A 12,301-nucleotide genomic window follows, 5' to 3' on the forward strand; every position below is an offset into this window, starting at 1 on the left:
TTGTAGCACCATTTTTGCTTACAAAATACTATAAGACTTTACTCTTCAAATTAGGTTGGAGGTGGGTTAAGATTAGAAAATCTAAATAGCTATCTAGTGAGTTTAAGGGTTAGAAACCTTGCTTTCCCCACTCTTTTGTTTGTCGAACATTTCAAAAGAAAAGTTGAACCATTTGAACAATTTTGAGCTCCATTTTGAACTTGAAAATGAGACATCTTTGCATTCCGTTTGGTTTGACTTATCACCCTAGCTTGTACAAGAACTTTCACCTTGAATCTAGCGAGGAGGCTAAGAATTTAGGAGGTAGCTCAGGCTTTGGGTGCAATTTGGAGTTTATAATTATTTGAATAATGTGGCTTGGTATAATGGATTCTTCTAGTTTTGTCCCTAACTAGGCTTTTGGTTTTTCTTTTGATCCTGTCTATTATAGTAGGGGTGGTGCTCGCCGTGAGACCTTTTGTATTTTGCCTGCAAGTACTATATTTGTGACACTTAGTTGCCTATGACCTGTATTTAGAGCTGTTATTCGAGTCAAGCTGAGCCCGAGTAGTAGTGGTTCGAGCTCGATTTGTACGAATTTCGAGCTGGCTCGAGCTCGCTTGATAACATTGTCGAGTCGAATAACTAGCTCGAGTTCGAGCTCGTTAGCTCTATATTTAGCTCGAGCTCGGCTCGAGCTCGACTCGTTTAACACAATCGAGTCGAGCTCGTTAAGCTCGAGCTCGAGCTCGAAATATTTACCATAGCAGCCATCTATTCACTGCAAGTCTGTAACCATTCAGAAGATGCAAATTTGGCATACATATTTGTTGCTGAGTGGGGATTATGGATTTAATCCAATTTAGAAAAAGAGAAAAGATCAAGCAGTCCCACCAAAAGAGAGCATATGTAATTTTCTATCAGTCCAACAGTCAAAAGAGCCGTGTTTGACTTGGTATGAATGTCCAGCAACTTAGAAATGTGAAAATTACTCCTCTAAATTGATGAGAATTCACTTTGGCATTCATAGTACCTCAGCCATGGCTGCTGATGAGAATTCACAAGTAGTCAAGTACTCATATTTTGTTCACTTACAACAAACATCAGAGCAATAATCAAGTCTAAAAGACAGCAAACAATAAGAGCTACAGAGCAACAGCAGTAGCAATTTTCTAAAATTTAGCCTTCATTTTGAGGAAGCTCAACTTCATGACACGTAAAATGTCTCGACAACATCCGATTGATCCTACAAAATAAAAATGTAAAAGTCATGATATTTTCTAAAAATAAGAGCTACTGAGCTAAAAAAATGAAGTAGAATACCAAAGGACAGCAGCAGCAATTTCTAAAATTTAGCATTCTTTCAATTTTGAGGAAGCTCAACTTCATGATACGTAGATAACTCGGCAACATCAGATTGATCCTACAAAATAAAAATGTCAAAGACTCAAAGTCATGATATTCTCTAAAAATAAGAGCTATAGAGATAAAAGATGAAGTAAAATAATCAATTAACCACATATTACTACTAGAAAGTGTAATACACTTACACGAGGCTTGGTTTTTATTCCATGAAGATTGCGAATCCAATTACTACCGCAAAGTAGCATTTGCACTGTCTCAACAGACATAGAAGCTCGCCGATCATCAATTACTCTTCCCCCAGCACTGAAGGTAGATTCAGAAGCCACAGTTGTAACTGGAATAGAAAGTAAGTCACTAGCCATCCTTGACAATATTGGAAACCTCCATCTTTCTCCTTTCCACCACCCCAAGACATCCAAATTAGCAGATGCGTCACAAGCATACCTACTTTCTTCTAAATAAATATCTAAATCTGATTTTTCAGGTGGCGCCTTGTCAATTTCACTAACATGCATTTGAAAATTTTCCTTGCCAGTAAGAATTGGAAGTCCAAGTTTCTTAACATTCCCCTGAGATTGAGCCGAAGAACTACTCACTTCCTTATGTTTACGCTTTACCGACTGCCTCGGTGGTTCCCCGGCATGGGAGGAGAAGTGAGTATCAACATATTCATTGTAAAGCTCATAAAGAAGCTGTTTAATTTCATCAATTTTCACAGCAGATTCTTCCTCACCATAAATAATCGGAAAAGCATGATAAATGAGTACCATTTTGTACCTTGGATCAACAATAGCACCTAACGAAAGCACCACATTGGTTTCTCCCCAATATTTGTCAAATTTTGCTGACATGCTCAAAGCCATGGCCCTAATTTGATCAGAAATATCAAGAGCTTTTTCATTTAAAAGCTCTTTAATCCTATAAAGCTCCACAAGAAAGATGTTAGAAGTTGGATAGTCGGATCCAGAAATCATGTTAGTGATCTCATGAAAAATACCCAAAAATCGGCACATTTTTTCTACTTGAAAGCACTCGTAATCACCTGGAACATAGTGAAACCCAGGGTCAATGTTCTCATATCTCGGGAAAAAGTCCTTGAACTCCAAAGCCGAAGCCAACATGAGATATGTGCTATTCCATCTAGTTGGACAATCTAGAATCAATTTCCTAGAGGGCAACTGTAGCTGTTTTGCAATTTTGGCAAATTGATTTAGGCGACCCTCAGAGTTGTTCAAGTACTTGATCCCCTCTCTAACAGTATCAATCACATCACCTAGTTGATTGAGGCCATCTTGCACTAAAAGATTAAGTATATGTGCACAACACCTCACATGAAAAATTTTTCCAGCAATACTTAACCTCTTTCTTAGAGAAAAATCCTCCCTAAGTCTCCTAACACAAGCATCATTATAAGAAGCATTGTCTACTGTGATGCTGGAAATTTTATTCTCGATCCCCCAATCAATAAAACATTTACTCATAGCATCAGCAATAATTACTCCCGTATGAGGAGGTGGCACATTACAAAAATTCAACACACGTTTTTGTAACACCCAATCAGAATCAACAAAATGCCCTGTTACAACCATATATTGAATTTTTTGACCAGATTTCCATAAATCTGTAGTTATGCTAACTCGACTAGCACTCTTTAATACAGATTTCAGCTTTCTTTTTTCCAGTTGATAAGTAGAAATGCAATCCTCTTTGACAGTTTGCCGGGTAATCTTTTTATAAAATGGGGACACAATTTTCATAAATTTATTGAATACAACATGATCCATCATAGAAAATGCGTATTCATGTGCAAGCACCATATGAGAAGCAAGCTCCCGTACCTTGGCATGGTCATATGAAAAATTTGTGATCGAAGTAATTCCATCGGATGGCCCTTCGGTAAAAGACAACACTTGCTGTTTCATCCTATTTTGCTCTCCCATTGCCATCTTCTTTTGTAAACATGCTTTTAGATGACGCTTGTGTTGAGATGTAGCTGCAGTTGTACTCTTGGCAAATAACTCCTTACAATGATTGCATTGCACCTTTTCTATTCCATTGTCTAACTTCACAATTTTCATATCGTCCCACACCGTTGATTTCTTTTTCCTTTGCTTTTTCTCAAAGGGCATTGCTGGTTCTTCATTTCCGCCATCACCTTTTTGCTCTCCTACTCCTCCTCCTTCATTGTCATGTTCTTCTATTATTTCTAACTCATCTTCAGTCATCTCATCCGGATTTTCTTCAATATCCAGTTCTTGATCTACTACTTCATTTAATTGCTCCATAGCAAGACTTGAAGATGAACCTTGGTGGGAATTAAGAGGGCTGTACATACCTATATATTAAGAAAAAAATTTAAGGCATAATTATAAATCAAAGGTTGCATGTCAAATTTCATTATAAATAAAAAAATTCCATTAATTTAAATTATCTATTACAATATGAAAAAATAATTACTGCTCATATTGAAGGCCAAATCCACTTGACACCAAGCAATCTACATAAACTGATTAAGCAATCAATTCATCTAGTTGGTCATGTGGTAGAAATAAGAGTTTATGAAAAATTGGATAAACTGATTAACAAAGAAACTAATGTACTGTAATGGACAAAATTTTTTAAAAGATTCAACCAGTCAAACATAAACTAGTCAACATCCACTATCTATAGGCTGCATATTTTTTTTCGTGTCATTTTCAAAGTTTCTTTTTGGTTTCTTTAGCAGCCCCTCTATGGAAAGATTTTGTCAAATCTTCAAAATACTACCTGTCTCCACAATCTAAAAAGTCCGCGCAGAAGCCCATTGCATCATTTGTCAGCTTCCACACGAATATAGAGAGTATCAGACAAAACCCACAGGCCACATCCGAATAACCCCTCAAAAGCACAATATTTTAGCAAAATACCAAAATCCCTAAATCCTAATTACCAAATGGAAGAAGATAATGCACCTTAATTTTTTTTTGGATCTCAGCTCTATATGTACGTAACTCCAAAATCAGAAATCAAGTGCAGAAAAATACACGGGTTCACCAGGTGGTGGCTGGTGTTTGCGCAACCAAGGCGGTGGGCTGGTGCGACAAGTCAGCTCCTCTGAAGAGCGATTGCTGCTGCTCCTTGCTAGAGCTATTACCGAAGGGTGAATGGTGATTTAGGGTTGACGCCTGACGGGCCAAAGTCTGGACGGAAGAGATTAGAGCAGAGCCGAAGAGAAGGCAAAAGCCCAGAGGTGAAGGCGGAAGAAGAATGAGCGAATGAAGGATTAGGGATTCGGGAGTTTGACTCTAGAAAACTGGAAGTATTTTACTGAAATAGCCATAATTAATGAATTGACATTTTTATCCCTCAAATTCGAGCCTTTCGGGTAGCCTGCGAGCCGAGCTCGGCTCGGCTCGTTTAATTAACGAGCAGTCTTTAGGCTCGAACTCGGCTCGTTTATTCTAACAAATGAGCCGAGTTCGAGCCTTAACGAGCCGAGTCGAGCCCGACTCGCGAGCTGCCCGATTCGAATAACAGCACTACCTGTATTTGATAGTATTAACTCGTTGTATGCACATCGACATGTGACATGGCTTCTAACTTATGCAAATAGCTATGTTTTGATTTAAAGTGTTCTTGCAATGTGTAACTATTTTTCGATTCACATGCTTATACTTTCTACTTCTATTATGCGTTTAGAAGCTTGCTAAATGAATCGGCGAGGATGTGGACGGGGGCGTGGGCGTGGGTTTCGGCAACCCCGCACTCTCGAGAGAGATGAGGGATCCGCGACTGGACCAAACCAAAACCCTAAAAACGAAGAGGGTGACCAAGTGGCTACGGCCATTAACCGCATAACCGATATTCTCGAGCGCTTAGCTGAGCGCCAGGGATCTAAACCAGTCGACCAACCTAGGAACCAAGAGAGGGGTGAGGATAGAGCTCTCGAGCGATTCTTGAAGTTCGCTCCCCCTAAGTTCCATGGAGAGTCTAACCTCGAAGTAGTGAAAAATTGGTTTGAAAGGATGGTTGATATTTTTGCTGCTTTAGATTATACCGAGAAAAGGCAAGTGAATTTTGCCGTTTTTCAATTTGAAGGGGCTCGTGGTGGAATGTTGTTAGTGCAAAGTGGGAAAGAGAACAAATCCCTTGGATTTGGGTAAACTTTGAGAGGGAGTTTAATGTCAAGTTCCTCTCGCCAATTATACAAGAAAAGAGGGAGGACGACTTTATTAAGTTAAAACAAGAGTTATTAAGTGTGGCCGAGTATGAGAAGTGGTTCACCAAACTTTTCAAATTTGCCCCTGAGCTTGTAGTCACCGAACAGAAAAGGATAAGGAGGTTTATTCAGGGGTTAAATGTAGAAATTCAAGAATCTCTAGGAGCTGCCCAGATTACCACTTTTATGGATGCCTTGGATAAGGCACAGAGGGTAAAAAATACTAAGTCTCAATCTAAGACTTTTCATGATAGAAAGAGGGGTAACCCAAGTGATATTCCTAAACCATCCGAGAAGTCTATCCAACCCCTTAATATGAAAAAAGGGGTTGGAGGAGTGAAGATGCATGAAAAATCCGGAGAAACTCCATTAAGCAAAGCCTCGCCAAAATGAAATCGGAGTAGACAAGGTCAACAAAAAGGAAAATCTCATACTGGTCAAGCTGTGACTCCTCACGTAACTTGTGGATACTGTGGCCAGATTAACCACGCTGAGACCGAGTGCTGGAGAAAACAAGGAAAATGTTTGAGCTGCGGTAGTACCGAGCATAAGTTTTCGAATTGCCCTAAAGCTTCTAAGGGAAAAGGAAATTCTCAACAACCTGCTAAATCCACTGCAAAATCAGTCAAGTGTCAGAAGGAGTGATTAATGCTATGTGACGCCCCCACTTCTCCCAAGGGCGAACCCAAGGGTATCCGCGGAACGCCTGCCTAGCTCTCGCCAGGACTCGAGACAAATCAATTCAAACTTAACAATATATAACGATTTATACCAGTCTAATAAGGAAAAATCGCTTCCATAAACGAATATCCAAGTCTTGTACCACGTGTTCAAAATACATCCGTTATCCAATTCTTACGTCAGGATCCAAAAGATACATCAATTCCCAAATATATACAATAGCCAAAATGTCTAGTCAATTACAATTGAAACCCTAATACAAAAGTACATCCAAAGGGTTCCAACGAGTTTCACTCCATCCATTCCTGTCAAGGAAAACAAATCTACGGGGTGAGCGAAACGCTCGTGAGGCCAAGAAAACACACATGCAAGCACGTTGTCCAAATAACAATCCCAATATTCAAGTAATTTACAATTCGAGCGAGAAAAATAAACAGAAACAATTCAAGGATATAGGAGCTCTCAGGAGCTATTTTCCTCTTGCTTCGCCACGGCTCGATCCGATACCCCCTCGTGATGACACTCCGTTATCCTGGTGGGTATTTTATCCGTAGAAACTTCACTTATTACTTCCTCCGACCAACATTCCACCCTCTCGGATCCGAAACCAAACACGCACGAAAAAGGCGATACTCATCGAGTATGCCACACGAGATCTCAAGAGATCAAGTTTTGATTTTTGAACACGCACGGAAAGGGCGATACTCCACGAGTATGCCGAACAAGATCTCAAAAGATCAAGTTGTGTTTTGTTACTCTCTTGGTTTATCAAACTTCTCGACCAAGCCCATGCCGGCTCGAGTTGTAAGATTGGTTAAGAGAATTGGGCGTCCCCATAAGTCGAGGAGGTTCACTCCACCCGACAACAAGACACGCACGACATACACGACATGCATGGCAACACGACACGCACACGAAAACGGGTATATTTTAGTCGACGAGATTCACTCAATCGACTTTGAAAACCAAGTTAATACAAGTAAAGTTCAAGTAAAGGAGAGCGAGTGCGATAAAGTACACACTCGTCTCATCAAGTGATATTCACGTATATAAGCAGGTAAATCAAGTAAACACGACAAGTCATGCACTTGACACTCACCAATTCAAAAGTAATTGAGCGAGAAAATCTTTAGTTGTCCCCTCCGGGATTCTTTTCAAGACTCGCTTGAGCACCTGAAGCAATTAACAAGTATTTTTCACTCACAATCACGTATTAATCAAGAAAGGAGTTACGCTTATTTGGACTAGTCAATACCTCAAACCAAGAACCTTAGCCACTCAAAATAAAGGTTCAAAAGTGAGGTTTTATTAACACAAGAAAAACTGATTTCCTTCATGAAATCAAGTTTAAAGCGATCAATTATCATCAAGAAGGAGTAACAAGTTTTCAAATTTTCATTTTCTAAGAAATCAGCAAATTTCAGCTTTGCGCGTCAAATTTAGAAAAATCAGATCTTGCACTCAGTAGGTCCAAAATTATAAAACTTGGTACCGTTGGAAACCTCTTAGAAAGTACTAAAAGTTCTTAAAAGACACTTTTCCATGAATCTAAGTGGAAGGTATTCAAAAATGAGCTTGAAGGTACAGGTTCGGCGTACAAGGCAGAATTAAGTTGGATTTCGGCCAACTTTGGAAATTCGGCACGATTCACATGTTGCAAACCGGCCTCTGAAATTTACAGCTCGATTAGTGTTACAAGTGAGGTTTATAACAAAACAAGCGGATCAAGAATCGGAGTTTCGAATACCGAGATACGGTAGCTCAAAGTTGAGGAAGATTCAAGACTGAAGAAGAATTTCCAGTTTTGAACCTCCAACACTAGCAATTTAATTCGGTATCGAAACGAACTTGAATTGGTGGCAAAATTGGCAGTATTTTACTCCTATATGCAAGGTATTCCTCTATCAAATTTCAGGGAAAAATACCCTCGGGAAGGTAGTTAATTAGTCAACCAAAGTTCAGGAAAAATTCTAAGGCAATCTGCCTTGTGACTTTCATTTCACAATTTCAAATCGTTTAACCAAGAAAACTATCCGAACATGGTTCATTTGTGAAACAAAGGTCTAAGACTCATCCATGATACCTTTGGTAAGTGATGAGCATCAAGAACTTCAATTAATAAAATCATTCCCAAGTTTTGCCCCAAATCAGTCCAAATACTACGTTTTTCCAAAACAGGGCAGTCCTCTTGTTTTAGTCACAACTCAATCAATTTAACTCGGAATGAGGCATGGTTTATGGCGTTAGAAAATAAATTCACGGGACTAAAAGTTCACAGAAGGAAATGTTCTGAAATTTGGCAAGCAACCAGCTCAAAATTGAGCCTCAAGTTGCTGCCTCAACAAGCCATTCCAGCAAATCCGAGAGACAGGACAGCTAACTTAAAACATTTGGGTCGGATCACTCACAAAGAATCAGAACGTGCATTTTATCTCAAATTAAAGCTAGGAATGTCTAGTTTCAAACGCCACCGACGGCACTTGATTTCGACACCCGAGGACAGAGTTATGGCCAAAATACGACCACTGGACAGTTTTACCCGAAAATAATTTTCCAGCATGCCTAGTTCATGAATAAATTCATTTGCCCATCCAATCGTTAATGTTTTCCAACGAAAATTTCTACACACATAATATAACATATACACATCAGGATCATGCCAATAAATCACCAAAAATAGGCCTTATCATGGCCGAACAAAACAGGGGCAGATTCGGCAATTTCTGGTCATGACCTCTACTTGAGTTCCCAACAATAACACTCCATAAATTCATCATTATAACCATTAAACTACCATTAAATCCAACATTGATCCTCAAATCAGCAACAACAACCCAAGTGTGGGAATACAAAGAGCCCACTATCACATTTTACATCCATATCAAGCTAACCAAATGCATGCATGAACTTAACAAGGTAAGATAGCTTCCAAACTTCAAGTTTCCAAGAGTGGATCATCACTTACTTTGGGTTGATGTTCAGCAGAATTTTCGGCCCTCTATTACCCCAGAAAAACCGTGATTTCCAGCCCTTGTTTGCAGCTAAAAATGCTCCTCAAGTGTCAAGCTAGGTGTGGTGCAAGTTTGGTTGAATTTGGAGATGATTTGGGGTGGTTTTGAGTGAGATTAGTGAGCAGAAATTTTGAAGCAATGGAGTTAGAGAGAGGAGGGTGTTTGGTCGGCTATGAGGAGAGAGAAGATGGAGAGAAATCTGATTTCCTTTAGCTTCCAAGAGAAGGTGAAATAAGTGGTGGAAATTCACCCAAAAGTCAACTCTCATTAGGGCCGTTTGGTGCGATTACGGCTCGATTTTCTCGCGCGTTTGGTTCACTAATGCACTAAACCTCCAATGCATATATATTCATGTAAATATTATTCACTCTTAATTGTCCCAAAATAAGGGTCTAAAGTCCCTCAATTAAAGTCGCACGTGTGAAAACGCGTACCGTCAATTTTAACGATATACGCGAAACTTCCGAGAAATTCTTATAACGATTGTACTACTAACTATCACTTGAGTATTTATTCATAAGATTACCTATTTTAGGACCATAGTACAAGTCTTCAATATTCCAAGCTTATTGTGCTACTACGCGGATAAAATCTCCAAGTACTATTCACTATTTTTACTAAACGTACTCCAGGAAATTAATTTTCAGAACGAGTCACTTTAAAAATATAACGAAATTATATTTCCATGTATTTAGGTCTAATAAGGCTAGAAAATATTCCTCGTGGCAAAAATCCAATTAAATAGTTTATTAAGCCATAAATTAGGCATAAAATAATATAGTTTTTACGAGTCCTCACATCCTCTCCCCCTTAAGAGAATTTCGTCCTCGAAATTCACACTTAGGATAACAGTCATACCCCTTAATAGTCACACTTATCAGGTCAAACAATAACTTACACTATGCAACCCATTTCACAATTTCTACTGACCCAATTAGTAGTCAAACTTTGATTCTATCTCATGAATCTAGGATTTTGTAAAAGTGTGTGTCGTACTATAGTCACTTAGAACCTTAACTAAACAATAGAAAGCAAAAATCATACCTTCAATGACCTTAACGGGATTGGAAACCTGTTGATAGCCTAATGCATAAACCCTAGCTGGTGCTTTAGATCGACTTCCTCCAGCACTAGACTGCTTTGCAGTTGACTTTTCAAGCCTTTGAGTACTTCCTCCTTCATTCGGTATACTTGGACAGTTCGCGATCTGATGCTCAGTGCTGCCACAATACAAACACTTTCCCAATTTCTTCCAGCACTCATTCTCTGTATGGTTAGACTTGCGACAATAACCACAAATAACTTGAGGAGCCACAGGCTGACCACTTGGAGGAGTCTCCCTCGGTTGATCCCTTCCATTGTGGCCTCCTCTTGATTGAGTCTTTTTTTGTGTACCAGATGTCTCTACTCCTCCCGTTCCTTTTTCCTTTTTAGAAGGTGGGGCACCCTTATCTGCTTGTCCAAGAGGATGACTAGAAGTGCCCCTTTTCTTGGCATGAAAATCCTTAACTTGCAGCCTTGCACTTTCGACTCTCTGCGCCTTCTCTAGGGCTTCAGTGAAAGTAGAGATTTGGGCCGCTGCTAACCCCTCTTGAATCTCCACGTTAAGTCCTTGTACAAATCGCCTTATCCTTCTCCTCTCAGTGGCTACCAATTATGGGGCGTATCTAGAAAGTCTAGTAAATTTTCCTTCATACTCAGCCACACTAGACGCCCCCTGCTTCACTTTTATGAATTCGTCCTCCCGTTTCTCTTGAACTAAGGGCGGAAGAAACTTCTCATTAAATTCTCCTAAAAGATTTTCCCAAGTCCAAGGGGTTTGTGCTCTTTCCCATTTTCCCCTTATCATATCCCACCAAGCACGTGCTGCACCCTCAAACTGAAAGACAGCAAAAGTTACTCGTCTCTCCTCCGCATAATCTAGGGCTGCGAAAATATTAGTCATTCTTTCTAGCCAATTCTCCGCTATCTCAGGATCAGGCTCACCAATGAACTTAGGCGGGTTGAACTTTAAGAATCTCTCTAAGGCTCTATCTTCCCCTCTATCCTGGCCCCCAGGTTGGTTAACTGGCACTGGTTCCTGTCTCTCAGCTAATCGTTCTAGGATGTCAGTCATCCTATTAATGGCAGTAGCCATTTGGTTAACCTCCATATTTTCTTGTCCTTGGGTCGGTCTAGTGGCCGATCCTTGTTCATCCCCTTGAGGTTGGGTTTGTCCAGTCCCTCGCCCACGGCCTCGACCACGGCCTCGACCCCTTCTTAGCCCTTCCATAACCTAAGTATGCCTAGTGCAAGAAATAAATCAATTACGCGAGAAAATACTTGAAACAAGGACCAATTGCGAAAACATTGAAAATAATAATAATTTACATTCATTAACATGTCAAAATCCATACAATTAGCAAGTCAGGGGAAAATCACAAAAATATAGTACACAGGTGCCACAAAAGTACTTTTACTCACAGAAGACTAAAGTCAAACAAGTGCCCCAAAAGTAGGCCATACAGTCATGCAAAATACAATGGCCTCAACACTTAGCATCACCCTTGACAATTCTAACTATATCAGTCAAAAGGGTCTAGTTTTTTTTTTTTCTCGTTCATTTCCCATAATGGAGATCTCAAGTCCAATACAAGAATCCTCCGGGCTCTGACCTTTGCCATCAGAATCCTCCGGGCTCTGACCTTTGCCATCAGAATTTATCTCAAAATCACTTATGATTTTTATTCACACTATAATATACGAGACTATATCCCTTTCGAAGTCACAAGTATTCTCTCAGAAAAAGTATTTAGTACTCAAGTACAAGAATCCAGAACTAAGAGAATTTACAACTCAGGCCGTACGCTCCCAAGTGCAAATTAACAAAGTTTAAGATCCCTACCTGACGTACATATCTATCTACCTCAAATAGCATGATAAAGGTTTTACACTTACCACTTTCATAGTTCACAACTTACGCACAAGAAGAGTACTTAGTCTTTTATACATATTCACATAATTGGGACCATATCACATCTTGGCCCAAACTCACTCCGTGCAGAGGCCACGCGAAGTTACTCTGATT

At 39.7% G+C, this 12,301-nt stretch overlaps 1 protein-coding gene across 1 annotated transcript in view; it reads right to left on the reverse strand.

Moving 5' to 3' along the window:
- Window positions 1-1,342: 1,342 nt before the first annotated feature.
- Window positions 1,343-12,301, reverse strand: part of LOC113759963 (zinc finger BED domain-containing protein RICESLEEPER 2-like) — a 23,024-nt gene continuing 12,065 nt past the window's right edge. Inside the window, exons 2-3 of the mRNA XM_027302544.1 lie at window positions 1,530-3,679; window positions 1,343-1,402 (exon numbers count right to left, since the gene is read on the reverse strand). Coding sequence (XP_027158345.1) covers window positions 1,343-1,402; window positions 1,530-3,679 — 2,210 coding nt within the window. The remainder of the gene's footprint in view (window positions 1,403-1,529; window positions 3,680-12,301) is intronic.

This window comes from Coffea eugenioides, chromosome 2 (genome assembly GCF_003713205.1).
Source record: "Coffea eugenioides isolate CCC68of chromosome 2, Ceug_1.0, whole genome shotgun sequence".
NCBI lineage: Eukaryota > Viridiplantae > Streptophyta > Magnoliopsida > Gentianales > Rubiaceae > Coffea > Coffea eugenioides.